Source organism: Chelonia mydas, chromosome 6, assembly GCF_015237465.2.
Source record: "Chelonia mydas isolate rCheMyd1 chromosome 6, rCheMyd1.pri.v2, whole genome shotgun sequence".
In the NCBI taxonomy this organism is placed as follows: domain Eukaryota; kingdom Metazoa; phylum Chordata; order Testudines; family Cheloniidae; genus Chelonia; species Chelonia mydas.
In genome coordinates this window covers 43493831-43508147 of record NC_051246.2, presented here as the reverse complement: position 1 = coordinate 43508147, position 14317 = coordinate 43493831, and the positions used below count along the sequence as shown (strand labels likewise).

Sequence of the window (14317 nt, the reverse complement as noted above, 5' to 3'; positions counted from 1 at the left end):
TTGTAGCTGCATGTTGTGTGCTGCATAATAGCTGTGAGGCAAAGGGGGAAAAGCTACCACCAGGGTGGAGGGGCAAGGTAGACAGGCTGTCTGCTGAATTTGCGCAACCAGAAATAAGGGCTATTAAAAGAGCGAACAGTGGAGCTATATGGCTGAAAAGAGTCTTAAAAGACCATTTTAACAGACAGTCATGGTCTAAGTTCCCTCTAAGCTGCGCCGCCGCACACGGCCTATTAAGCCCTGCACAGGGGCTCACAGCTGCAGCAGGGAGAGGCGCCCCTTTCCGCAGGCCCCAGCATGGACCTGCCCCAGACTTGCCATGGCTGGGGGAGAGGAGCCCCTCCCTCGGCCTGGCCTGGCCCGGCCCGGCCCCGCCGGAGCTGCTGGGGAGTGGGGCCCCGCCGGAGCTGCCGGGGAGTGGAGCCCCTCCCTCGGCCCGGCCCGGTCCAGCCCAGCCCAGCCCCGCCGGAGCTGCTGCAGCCGGGTAGAGGTGCCTCCTCCCCTGGCCCCGAGCTTCTGCAGCGAGAGAAGGCTAGGGGGAGTACTCTCTCCCCACCACAGCCCTGGGGCAGCTGGCACCCCAAACTGCTCTGGCCGCACCCCAACCCTCCGTCCCAGCCCTGAGCCCCCTCCTACACCCCAAACCCCTCATTCCCGAACCTACCCCAGAGCTCGCACCCCAGCCAGAGCTCTCATTCCCCCACACCCCAATCCTCTGCCCCAGCTCTGAACCCCCTCCCACACTCCGAACCCCTTGGCCCCATCCCCACAACATGAATTTTGTTATGGGCACCAATGTGAAGGTGGTGTGTCACACATCACCTACATATTGGTGCACATAACAAAATTTATTCTGCACATGAATGTAAAAAATTAGAGGGGACACTGGTCATGGTAGTGTTGTCTGATCCTTTTATGAAATAGTGTCTCTAATAGTGTCTCTAATAGTGTGATTAAATATAGGTGGATCTTTGCTACCTGCGTTTGAATTCTGCAATGCTTGGTGTAGACTAATAAATATATACTGAGTTTCCAAAATAGAACTTAAATTTTGTTGCCTGTTTCTTTGAACACAATAAAGTGCAAACAAATATGAAATTAAAAATCTGTAACAGCACTGCAACAGGGTGAACTATATTTTACACCCAAGGAAAAACAGCAGTAAACAGTGATCATTTATGTTCATGTACGTAAAACCTTACTACAGTGTAGTAGGTAGGGCTACACATGCACCAACTTGTTGTTTTCACAGGTTGGTATATGCATAGCTGTAGTTCTCCTTGTGGTTCCCTGGCATGGAGTGGTAAGGGGTAAGGATGTAACGGTACATCATGCTGTGATCTGGTATGTTGGAGGATGTAGGGAGCACTGACCATGGAGTACTCCAATGACTGGAAAGACTGCTGAATCCAGGGTCTTTAGGTATGTAGGTCAACAGTGTTCTGCAATATCTGAGTTTGTTGCCTGAGCAAACCCATAATGTCCTGATATGTTTCCCAAAGCGCCTTGGTCCTTTTTCCTTTCCTGAAACAACCTCTGACTTTCTCTCTCTCTCCATTCTTGGTCCTTCTCCATGGCCACAGTCATATGCTGCCTCTGAGCCTTTGGTTCCTGGTCTAAGACTATAGAGGATTGGAATATCTTGGAGAAAATATCCTCCCTAGTCCTCTTTCTCATCCTGATCAGAGTCAGATGTTAAGCAGGCATATCTCTCAAGGACATCATGCCAGAGGCTGCTGATTAAAGCAGACAGATACATCATTAGATTTAGACACAGTGGACAGGGAAAGATGAGTCTCAAGACTCCTATAAATATCTTTTAATAAGAAATGCTAATTGTCACTTTAATTCTGGAGCACCTCACTGCAGCAACACTCAGCAGCTCAAGCCATAGTGAATACAGCCTGCCCTAGCCAAACAGGGAGGAGGGGAGAAGGGGTGTTCTATTGCTAAGAAGTTTTCAGTGATAGGCACCATTCATCAGGTATGAATATAGGGACAGTGCAGTGAATATTGGCAATATTTTCGCAGACAGCAATGATTTTGGATGATCGCTCACTTCAGACAGTGACAAAGGCACAGAGAACAGAGCTACTACTGGCATTCCGAAGCCACCCAGGCCTGTATACTGCTAGCCTGATTACTGCAGTGGTGCCAGCCAAAATCTTTGCAAAGTGGCATGGGAAAGTCTCCTAGTGCAGGAAAAGAAATAAGGCTACAATTCTTACAAATCTTCGAGAAAGAATTGCAGAGTATCTCCATGAAAGTTTATCGAGATCTCTCAAGAGGATAAAAGGGACATCCCTACTAAGATAAACAAAGTACTCTGCATGGCTCCTCTACCTACCCCAACAACCCAAAGAGTTGAAAAGTGGACACAGAGTGTATTTCTCTTTGTTCTACCTCAAATCAGCAACCTGTGCTCGGACAAATGTGGATTGTGTAATCAGACTGCCTTACTACTTTTTTGAATTTATTCCCATACATAATAGTAAAGCAATCAGAAGTCAATTACTTTGTTCTATAAACTTGCATATGGGGTGGACTCCATTTTTAAATGGGGAAGAACGTTGTGGGAGGGAGGGAAAGAGAGAGAAGGGGTAACAGGCAACAAAAAGTAAAAAATGTATTAGAAAAATGCATGTACACGCTTATCCGAGCTCCCTTCCTCTTCATCATCAAATTCATGTGCGCTCACCTGGTGGTACAGGCGTGAGTCTACTGGAGTTTCCAACAGCTTGTGGCATGGTTTAAGTCCCCTGCCATGTCTCTTCTCCCCCACCCCTTTACTATTCACAGCAAGAGTTTCTGCCTTGGGCTCCTGAGAAGTGTCCACAGTCATCTGCAGGGTTCTAGTGGGGTCACTGACAAGTATGGCATGCATTTCATTATAACAGTGGCAGGTCTGTGGGGCAGCACCAGATTTCTTGTTGCCCATCCTCACCTTCTGGTAAAGTTCCTTCACTTTCACTCATCCCTGTTATGACCCCATTTCTGTATCCTTTGTGCCATCTGCATGTTGATGTAGATATTTCTGTTGCCATTCCACAGATGTGCTTGCACATCCTCTTCTCCCCATGGGCCAAGGAGATCTAAGACTTCTTGTCTGCTCCACTTTATCTACTAGGTCTCTATGTGGATGGTCAGATACCTTCACCAAAAATGAACTGGTAGGAATGTTTGCGAAGGTGGACAACCAGGAAAAAGCATTTCAAAAACATGCAGATGAGTTTTGGGGCACAGGCAAGGCAGACTTCTGGTCTCTGGCCCCGTCAAAAGTTAAAAATTGTGATTGAATCAACATTGTTGCTGGAACAAGGGCACAGTGGGATAGCGGCTGGAGGAATGTTAGGGTTGACATATGTAATGCAGTGTCTACACTCCCACTGCATCAACCTCAGTGGATTGACCAAGGCTCTGCTTTGTTCAGGAAGGTAATGTTATTGCGTCAGCAGGAGACAGTTTTTGGTGTAGATGTGCATAACTAGGCCTTCTCAGGTCAATTTATGTCAACCATCTTTGTAGTGTAGACCAGGCCAAAGTGTCTCAGAAGGGTAAAGGGCGATGTGCCAGCTACCTGCATCACAGGAGAGGAAGCAGGCTCCACAGAACTGCTACATCCCAATTTGCACAGGTGTGGGAGTCGAGGGGGATAAAAGCCTTGGTTGCCCCACAACCATCTCTCATGCCCTCATAGGCCATAACTGTGCCTGTGTATTGGGAATGTATGCTGTGCTGGGTATCAATCTGGTGCAGTTTACTCCCTCAACAGAGCAGCAAGGTAACAACACACTCTTCTTTACTCTAGATCATGGCAAAGCTAAGATTGAGCCCTCATTGATAGAATTGCTCAATCAGTAACACTCAGTTTTTGAAACAACAGCTGCATTAGTAACTTCTATAAATTCAAAGTTTTAAAATATTTGTACCTTCTTTTTGTTCCTTGAATTGACTTTCATGCTTGTTTCATTGTTAATAGTCTGTAGTTAACAGTGTGGTCCTCCCCCATGGTTAGTGGGAAAGGAAGATGCAGACCATGTGCTATGGCTTCTACTCTGTGTCCTTACAATATATAATGCTGTGCAGTACTTTTTTAGTTATAATGATTAGAAAACATTTTTCAGCTTCCGATGTGCTTTGTAGAATTCAGTAGGTACTATCTGTCTTATTTTAATCAAATGTTGGTATCACTTTACAACTGTTCATTTTAATCAAATAATCCTGCTAGTTTGCAGTGTTTCTTTAGGTGGGGGTGAAAAGTCTTGACCACCTTTTCTACTCTAACTACCTGATACTGTTTCATTTTCTCAATTTAGGAACTTCCAGCACCTTTGTTTGATGATGTCCACAAAAACCAAGTGGATGAGAAAGAAACAGCTATTAAATCTAAACCAGAATCTCAGGAATCCATGAAAATAGCCTGGCGTTACCAGAATTTACCAAAAATTGAGGTAAATACGTTTAGTATTATATTTGATGTTATCCTATACTTTGATAGTAAGGATAAAATTCACTTGTTCTATAAGTAAAATCTCTGAGTGGAACCTATACCATGGAAGCGTTTTCAAACTGTGCTAAAAGGTTTCCTCGGGAGAGCAAACTGTCAGTCACCAATACATAACTTGATTAGCAAAGATACAGAGAGATGAGAAATTGAGTTTACTATGTGGCATGAAGTCCAGATGTACTTAACTTCTGAAAAGCACTAAAGGCTGGTGAATATAACACTGTTTCAGACAACTTTTTAAACCTAAAGATACCTATAGTATTGTACGTTTTTCTAAATTTAGCTATTCATAGGTGATATGTATAGGTTGAATGAACAGTACTTATTAGATCCCACTAGTGAAAATACATTATTGATGCAAACTGTTGACTTGCTTATCCATGTGCGTAATAAGTAAAGTAAGCACTTGAGATTATATCAGCTTCATTGTCACTAGAAACTAATTGCTGTGAAGGTGGCATGTAAGACACAAGCCCAGTGATCACTTCTTCAAAGTTTACAGCTGTTAGTATTTTATTAATTATGTTTTTCCTTAGGCTAGTTACTTTCTTGTTTAATCTAATAGCGAAGTCAAACCTTACAAAAATTATAGGATTTTGGACTACACAGAACAACAAACTTTTTTTTTGGGTGCTGTTTGGCTTAAGTATGTTATATACTGTGATTTAGATGTAATCATAACTGCCTAGTAAGTTAGCCATATTCTAAAAAAATATAATTGGAATGTGACAAAATGAGCTTACAAGGCTTGGCATGTTTGATTTTCTCTGAAATTGTACAGACGTGGCTATATATTTTGTGTCAGAGAAGACTTACATACGGTGACATGCCAAATCAAATAGCCTCCAGTGTGATCATATAATCTCATCAATTTTATTCATGTAGAGCTTGCTATACCACTCTGAACTATTACAAAATATAAATACTGTGTTTTATCCAGTAATGTACACTAAATTCAAAATACATTGATGTACAAACAATTGATTGTCACTATTTCAATACAAAATGTCCTGGGTCTAACAGAACAAAAAGCTGCATATAATAACCCAAAACAAGCTTATTCTGTCCAGTAATATATTATTTAATAGAACACCATGCACTTGTCCTTGGTTATCACAGATGGGATTTGCATATTGAAAGTTGTAAACTAATAATTGTCTGATCTAGAACAACTGTGCAGTCTTATAAGGTATGATTCCCTCATTACCATCAACATTTTCTTACAATTTTTGAAATGTTTCACAATTATGTATTAGAACATTGGTCCCCAAACTTTTTATGTAGCGTTCCCCCTTACGTGTAACGTAATCTGTGTGTGCCCCTCCTCCGGAAGCGGGGGCTGGGAGTGGGACTGCGGTTCGGAGCTGGGGGCTGAGACTGGGGCTGGAGCTGGGGCCAAGGGCTGTGGCTGGGAATGGGGCTGGAGCTGGGCCTGGGGCTGGAGTTGTGGCCGGAAGCAGAGCCGTCGTCCGAGCCAGGGGCTGAGGCTGCGGGGAGGGCCTGGGGCTGGAGTGGAGCTGGGGGCAGAGCGGGGCTCCCTCTCCACCCCACTGTGGAGGCTGGCCCGGGCCCCGACATGACCCCCAAACTTTCCTCCTCACCGCCCTTGGGGAGTGTGCCCCACATTTGGGGACCACTGTACTAGAATGCTTGTTTGTTTTCAAGTGAATGCTAAATTGCCAAAAACTTATATGAAATCAATAAGACTTGAAAATAAAGCTATAGTTGTTAAAATAATGGTCAAATGGAAATTTCTTTTTAAAATGTATCAGTTAGATGAAAGTAATCTCAGTGATCAGAAATATTTGATGACTTGTTGAATGAGGCAATATACACTTATTGGCTGTTTGGAAGTAATAACTTGTGCAGGACCTCCGTCCCTCTGATAGTTTTAATATACCTAGTAATAGCTGTTAAATATTTCAGTTTCCATTAATTCATGTGTGTTGACTGATTAGAAATTTCTGTCAAAAGGAAACTTCAATAAAACATTTTTTTAAAAAGCTATTTTCCATCCAGCTTTAATGCTTATATTTTAAAATTATATTTAGAAAGAGTAAACTGTTTTTTTTAAATAGGGCTCTAAATGTCAGCGGAAAACTTATCTAGTCAATATCTCTTTTTATGTGAGGCGTAAAAGTTGTCTTGTTAGTGGTTCTGTTAACTAATTTAATTTTTAGTTGTAAGTAGCCAAAGAGATTTCTGTTGTGGAGGTGGCTCAGTTATTCCCTTTCCCTTCCTAAAAACAGGTTAAATAAACTCTTAGCCAGCTCATAATTATTTTATATTATGTATCATGTTTAAATTAGAAGTCCTTGCTTGAACAGTGTATTTTATATGTGTAAATATGAATATATTCTTTATATCCTATATAAACTATAGACTTAGGGTAATCAGTCAAAAGGAATTGGATACTGTGTGTACGTGCTGCATACAATTACGAATTTAAAAGGTACTTTTCTCTATATCCAGGGATACACTCATTGAAACTCTTGGTAAAAACATCAGGTATAGCCTAGTTTCCAATGAAAGGTATAGTGGGTTTTTTTTCCCTTTTTTGTTTGAATAACTGCTTCTGTTCTTGGGGCAATATATGAACTGTCACAGCATGAAATCAATTTTCTGCCTTGATTCTCCCAAATCTGAGATTTCTAGCACATTAGTAGTGCAATTAGAATCATTAACAGCAGACGGTAGCATAAAAGCGCATTCTGCTGACTGACAATTTAGTGTCTTTTTCTCCTTGTGCAGACGAGTTCGTAGGAATCCAGTAAAGAACTGGCTTGAACCTACAATCCAGAAATAAATTTATCACTCAAACTTAAGAAGAATGAAAAGTCTCAGTCTCTCTCTCTCCTCTCTTCATGGCCAGTCTGCTAACACAGATTATTCATGCTTACTTGATTCAGGTGGGCTTTTTGCAAGCTTCCCCACTAGGCCTGGGAATGTGGTACATTGAAGTCTATTCAAGGCTTCTGACATAGACTGAGCTTTTATTGCGTGGTGTTTTATTATAGCCAAATCCTAGTCTCCACCCAGTTTGTAGGCACTGTGCTCATTCTTTTGAATTAAGAAAGGTTATCACCTACCTTAATCCATGCAGCAGTGTGGATTAAGGACACCAATGTGCCCCAGGATTTTCAAAGAGGATCCTGGAAACTTCTTGTTTCTTCTTTTTTGCTGTCTTTACTAAACTCTATTGGGCCTCAGTGAGGATTTGCATCTGAAATGGGCAACCTGGAGCTTTTCTCAATGAAGACATCAGATCAAAGTTCAGTTAGTCAAGGCCTTTCTAAAACATTAAGGGGGTTTGGGCGTACACAATAAAAAGATGAGCCCTGGCAGAGATTGCAGTAAAAACATTGTGTTCTGTAATCCGGATAAAGGATAGATTATAGGCCAAAGAACAGCCCCTTTTAAAATTGCTTTGAGAACCCTCATACTAAATAACTTTACACTTTGCATTTAAATATATATTTTACCGTAATAGTTTGAGTTTTATTTTGTAATTTAGAATGTAATTTCTAGTAAGTACAATTTTAGTACTTTTAGAGAGCTCACAGGTTTCTTATAAATATATTAAATACTTTAGATCTTTTTATAGAATAAAAAAATGGTCTATTAGTGAAGACCAACGACTTCTAAAGACTTTTTTTTTTCTTTTAAAGACTAACAAATTTTTTCTCTGTGTTTATAGTTTTAACATTTTGTATTTTCTGACAGCTAACCCAGCCTAATATGCATTTTATTTTTCAGGCATTAACTTGGTAATTCCTAAGTACAAATGTAAATACATTCAAATAATATAGTTTTAATTAAATCTGTGATTTTAAAGTGTTTTTAAATTTGAAACATAAAATAAAAACTAGGAAAATGCCTAAGAAGGTTTCCTTCAAAAAAGTAATAATAACACCCTGATACTAACCAGGTCTGTCCTCTGTGTATATTCAAAGTCATATAGGTTTATTTTAATGACAAAACCATGTCTTATTATTTTTACTCCTTTTAGAGCTGTCGAATCCATATCATGATTAGAATGGAAACTAAATTCTTTTCTGGTTCATATTTAACAAATGTGTAAATGTTTGTTTGTAAATTCCAGTTTCAGTACTACATTTTGCTCTTCGTTACACTTATTAAGCTATCCGGTTGTTTTCAGTGAGGAAGGCACAATTGTAATTTAGGGCAGAATTTGTCCCAAAGAATCCTCATTACTGATGACGATACATAAGTCAGAAAGAGCCCAACTCAATTTTCAGATGTTTGGTTGTGTTTTCAGTATTGGAACTTTTTAAAATAACTAAACAAAAACTCATCTTTTTTATGTAAAACGAGGCAAAGTGTTATAGAAGCTATTGAGAAACCCTAAACATAATATCTTCTCATGCTATTTTTAGTCACTTCTCAGGGCGCAACCACACTGTAAGTGCAAAGCAAAATGCATTTTCATTTCATCTAAAGCTTCTGTTTTTTGCGCAGATGAACTTTTTAATCTGCTGCACACAGTGTCATGACTTTCAAAGTTAAATCTGTGTTGCTTTACAATGACTATGGAGCATGCATTCTTAAAAACTGCTTAGTGTCAGCCCTTGGCCTAAGTCACTGAATTTTATACTTAGGCTATGTTTATACTGGTGTGTATATTCGTTTACCTGACTGTGTACATCCTTGCGCATGCTCCCCATACCTACGCCAAGTGTTCGCATATACCTGTGTACACACTGCTACTTTTGTTACATGACATTAACACTGCCATTTCAGGGTCAGTATCCCAGGGTCCTGTGCATCACAGGGACACGCTTTAGGAACCACTTTGCTAGGTGGTGTTTGTTCTGTCCCCTGACTTCACACATTTACAAATGGCAATTCCTGCTCACCTGTCCCTCCTGCCAAAGTGGGTGGAAGGTATGGGGCAGCTGGAGGATGATCTGGTTCTGCCCCTGCTTCTTGTTGCAGGACAAATGTTTATGCAGTGGAATTAGGTGATTGGCAAGATGCAGAATGGAATCTGGGGAGAACTTTCAGAAACACTAAAGATGACTGACTGTGAAGGTGAATGACAATCCATTCTGTTCCTATGGAATAGATGTAGTGAATGCCAGTATTGCCACAGTATACCCATGGGTGAACCATCACTTCTGGTGCAGGAGAGCTAGCATAATGTAGTGGAATCACATAGTTTTGGAAATTTTAGGTGAGCAGCAGCAGCTTTAGAACTTCCAAATGAGGAAACAGACCTCCATAGAGCTGTGTGGTGAACTTGCAGTATACCTCCAGTGCCAGAATTTCTGATTCAGGGAAGCCATACCAGTGCAGAAGTGGGTGGCTATTGTACTGTGGAAACTAGCAACACCAGACAGCTGTTGGTCAGTTGCAAATCACTGTCCACTGTCAGGGTTGTGGTTGTGTAGGTTTGCAAAGCAATTACTACTGTGATCTACTTACAGGTGGTGCTATAAGAAAAGTTCCAGAAATAATATTTGGATTTGAGAGGCTGGGGTTTCTGAACTCTGCAGTGGCCATTGATGACACCCACATCCCAATATTTTGCCCTCCAAAAGGGCTCATGAGTATGTGAACCAAAAACATTACTAATCACTCGTTCCACAAGGCTTACTTGACCGCAGAGGCAGATTCATAGAAGATTAGGGTTGGAAGAGACCTCAGGAGGTCATCTAGTCCAACCCCCTGCTCAAAGCAGGACCAACCCCAACTAAATCATCCCAGCCAGGGCTTTGTCAAGCCGGGACTTAAAAACCTCTAAGGATGAAGATTCCAACACCTCCTTAGGTAACCCATTCCAGTGCTTCACTACCTTCATAGTGAAATAGTTTTTCCTATTTCCTAGTCACGAATACCAACATTGGAAACACTGGAAAAGTTGATGAAACCAGGGTGCTGAAGAGATCAGGGTAGTTCTTGAGAGGTCGGGGGAGAAGAGACTTTATTTCTCAGAAACTATGTGGTTTTTCATGGTAAGTCTGTGCCACCAGTTATTTTGCAGGACCTCGCTCCTAACTCTGTTCATGAAACCATACCCCGACATCAGTGGCCTTGGAAAAAGGGAATTCAGTTACAAACTCAGTAGCTACAGAATGGTCATGGAGTGTGCATTTGCTAAGCTGAAAGCTCATTGGTGCTACCTATGCACCCATCTGGATGCCAGTGTGGACAACATTGTTCACATAATTGTTACTTGCTGTGCACTCCATATTGTTTGTGAGGATAAAAGGGAATGCTTCCATTCTGAGTGGGCACAGAACAGATCTGGTTTACAAACTGTGTACAGGCAGCCAGATCCCACCCACATGCACATTGGTCCTGGTTCCCAGCAAGCAAGGGAAATCAGGGATGCCATATGTGCACGCTTCTTAGAATAGCAGGGAGGCAGAGGGTGATTTCTTCTGAGGGATACCTTCACACCCTGCACAGCAGCTGGAAAAAAAATATGAGGGAACACTGGCAGATATTTGTGAGGGGTTTGTTCCACTGTAGTGGATGGTTATTGGCAGTTTGTTCTTGAGATTATTCACCCATTACAGACAATTATAACAGGATGCCTCTTCTGGGTTAACACCTTTGGGATTAGGTTTATGCTATTGAGAGTGGTGGCCAAGTTGTAATGCGTTCACTGGGCAAATGCTTTTGTCTTAAATGTTCACACTCGTTTACAAACCTCTGTTACTGGGAGCACTCTCTCTCTTCTAACCATCTTAATGACATTTGATTGAGGGGTTCACCCTCCCCTCCTCCCCCGTTCATTGTTGTTGGTGCCAACAGCACTTACTGGCTGTTATGAAGCACTATCCGGAAGGTTGAAACAGGTCAAGGTTTGGTGGGATGAGGGAGGGAGGGAGAGACAGGAGGAGGAGGATCTGTTTACTCAGTGGGTAGTGGCAGATGCCCATATTGTTACTTCAGTTGCATTTCATTGTTCTGTATATGAACCAAGCTATAAAGATGTTTTATCTACCTATTTTCTGTGTTGTGAGTTCTTTTGCTTTTGAAACCTGAGTGTTTTCTGTAACCATATAACAATGTACTTTCATCATCCCTCCCGTGTATCTTTGGATATTTCTTAACCTGGCAGGGGTTGAGGGGGATAGACAGAAAAGTGTTTGCAGTATGATAGTACCAGACAGTTACATTATTTCAATTCATGTGCTGTGAATCGTGGGACCCAATGCCAAACCTGAAATCATCTTATGTCAATCAGGCACAAGACAAAGAAACTATAACATTTATTAAAAGTAGTATATGGAATATGTAACTGAAATATTTTTAAAAGGAAATGCAAACCACCAGAACATAATGGAACTGACTCATGAACAATGGTCAAATGTTAATGTCGGCAAACTTATTTCCTTGCCTCCCTCTGACTAGGGTGGAAACAATGGTGGGAAAATTGTTCTTGTGGACAGCTGGGGACATCTCCTGCATGGGTTGCGGGGTGGGTACTTGGTGGGCTTCAGGGACTCCTACAGGCTTGTTGTTCTCTTTCTGGAAGCTCAAGGGGTTCATCCTGTATGAAGGGGGGGTTAGGTGGCAGTGGAGGGTGTGGTACCAGGAGTCCTTCAGGCTCCTCCCGGTCACTGCAGGGGTGGGAGTTGGTCCTCTGTCTTAGCAGCACCCTGGGCAGCAGTCAGAGGAGGAGGTGGTAGTGCCAGTTCACAGAGAGGTGCAGTGGCCATGGCAGCAGGCACATCCCAAACTCATTCATCCACCAGTTCTATGAGCCTATCCATTAGGGCATGCTCCCATTCCCTAAGGCATGCCTCTTGCTCCCAGCATTGGTTCATCAAGGTCTCTTCCAGCTGAAGAGCCCAATCGTGCCATGCCCTAGGGAACTGAAACTGCTCCCAGTTCTTCCTGTCTCTGCCTATGAGCAGGTCCTCCACAGTCCTTCTCTCTCTGCCTCTGCTGTCTCTGGGGGGCTGCTCCCACCCTTCTAGTGGAATGGTTTCCCTCTAGAGAGTCAAAGGTCCTGCCAGTTCAAAGGCAAGGGAAGTGTTATTTGTTTTTCTTTGGTAGAAGGCAAGAAATCCATAGCAAAGTTATGTTACATGGGGGAAGGCCACAATATTGATACTTCTCAGCATTCCAGAAATGTGACTTAGGCTTTCTCTCTGGTTCTCAGACAACTTCTGCATCCTCCAAGGAAGGAGCAGAGGCTAATAATAGTAAGATACATGTTTTAAAAAAAATTAAAATTTCCATAGTGTCTTGAGGGTGGCAGTTCCTTCCGGGGCTGTGTTATGAGTTTGCCATTTCTTCTCTCTGGCCAGCGTTTGGATAACATAGCAGTTTTCAAGATACCAGAGAAGAGCTTTCTAGTCTTGTGGAGCAGATCTGGGTCTCTGCCAGAGAGCTGTTTATACTAATGGTCACCCCTCTACATATTGCTGAATGGAGGGATTTGGTTAGCTGTGAAGGTGGACTAAGCAGATTTGCACTGCTCTTGAATTTCAATGGCTACTTTATGCTACACCAGAAATGTGCTGAAATATGCTTAAAAGACTAGAACAGGGATCGGCAACCTTTGGCACGCGGCCTGTCAGGGAAATCCGCTGGCAGGCCGGGACAGTTTGTTTACCTGCAGTGTCCGCAGGTTTGGCCGATTGCAGCTCCCACTGGAGGGATGTACTGGCCAATGCTTCCCACAGCCCCCATTGACCTGGAACAGTGAACTGCAGCCAATGGGAGCTGCGATTGGCTGAACCTGTGGATGCTGCAGCTAAACAAACCATCCCGGCCGCCAGCAGATTTCCCTGACGGGATGCATGCCAAAGTTTGCCAATCCCTGGACTAGAAGACAATAAAACTTGAAATAGACTATATTCTCAGCTAGCATACAGAGTTTCCATGGAATGGGAGAAGTGAGCCGTGAACACTATCCCCCTACCCCTGGCATTACCAAAAAATCCTGCCCTTGGCCTGGCTAAGGAGGGTGAAATGGATGGGAAAGAAAGAGACCCACCACAACTTTATTTTGTTCCATAAAGTTTCAGATCAGCATCACAAGCCCCTCACCTCGCCACAGCAAAAAGGATGCCGCACTGTTTATCCAACCCACAGGCCAGATCCTTCCCCCATCCCTGTTCATCCCAGCTTGTACAGTATGGTGAGGTGCGTGGAGAGGCACCAGGAATACTAACAATTTTTATAATCTTTCAAGGGAGAAAGGACTGTTGTGACATTCCTCAGACAACCTAAGTGTTTCCTTCCCAGACCTCACCCCCATTTATGCATAGCTACTGTTTGTAAGAGGACGGTAAAATCTGGGATTGGGGGGAGGGGGAATTCAGTGAAACCATGTAAACTTTCAAGGGACAAAAGGCAGCTCTTATTAACTTATGGCAACCAATTATATAGTTTTTCTACAGGTGTCTCATCACCCAAGTGGGTCCTTTCTAAACCAACCCTCTCCCTTCCTTCGGTCTGCACTGCCTCCCAAAGCTTTGCTGCCTGCATGCTGGCTGAGAAATGCACAGCCACAAGGGCACAATGATTGTTCCTTAATAATCTGTTTTCTAGCTTCTGCCAAATGCATAATAGTGGTTCATGGGAAATCAATAAAATCAGTTATTATAGCCGGGTCTTGCTCGGGGCCAATTTTGGGTGGAGTAACTGGAGCAAATGCTAGGCTTAAAATCAGCAGTGTAGCAACAGAAGAAGAGGGGATATTGGTGGAGAGGGTGTAGATCCTTTGTAACTTACCAGCTGTGGGTTCTGTTTCCTGCCACAGCTTGAGGAGCGGGGAAATTGCTCCTCCAGGTAGAGGTCCAAATTGGCTCCTCCAGGTAGAGGTCC

At 42.7% G+C, this 14317-nt stretch overlaps 1 protein-coding gene across 13 annotated transcripts in view; it reads left to right on the top strand.

Moving 5' to 3' along the window:
• The window catches only part of ELP4 (elongator acetyltransferase complex subunit 4), a 259781-nt gene that overhangs the window by 53705 nt on the left and 191759 nt on the right, over positions 1 to 14317 (top strand). For all 13 annotated transcript variants that reach the window (XM_007067905.4, XM_037899910.2, XM_037899906.2 and 10 more), the window contains one exon: positions 4317 to 4451. In XM_007067905.4, coding sequence (XP_007067967.1) covers positions 4317 to 4451 — 135 coding nt within the window. The remainder of the gene's footprint in view (positions 1 to 4316; positions 4452 to 14317) is intronic.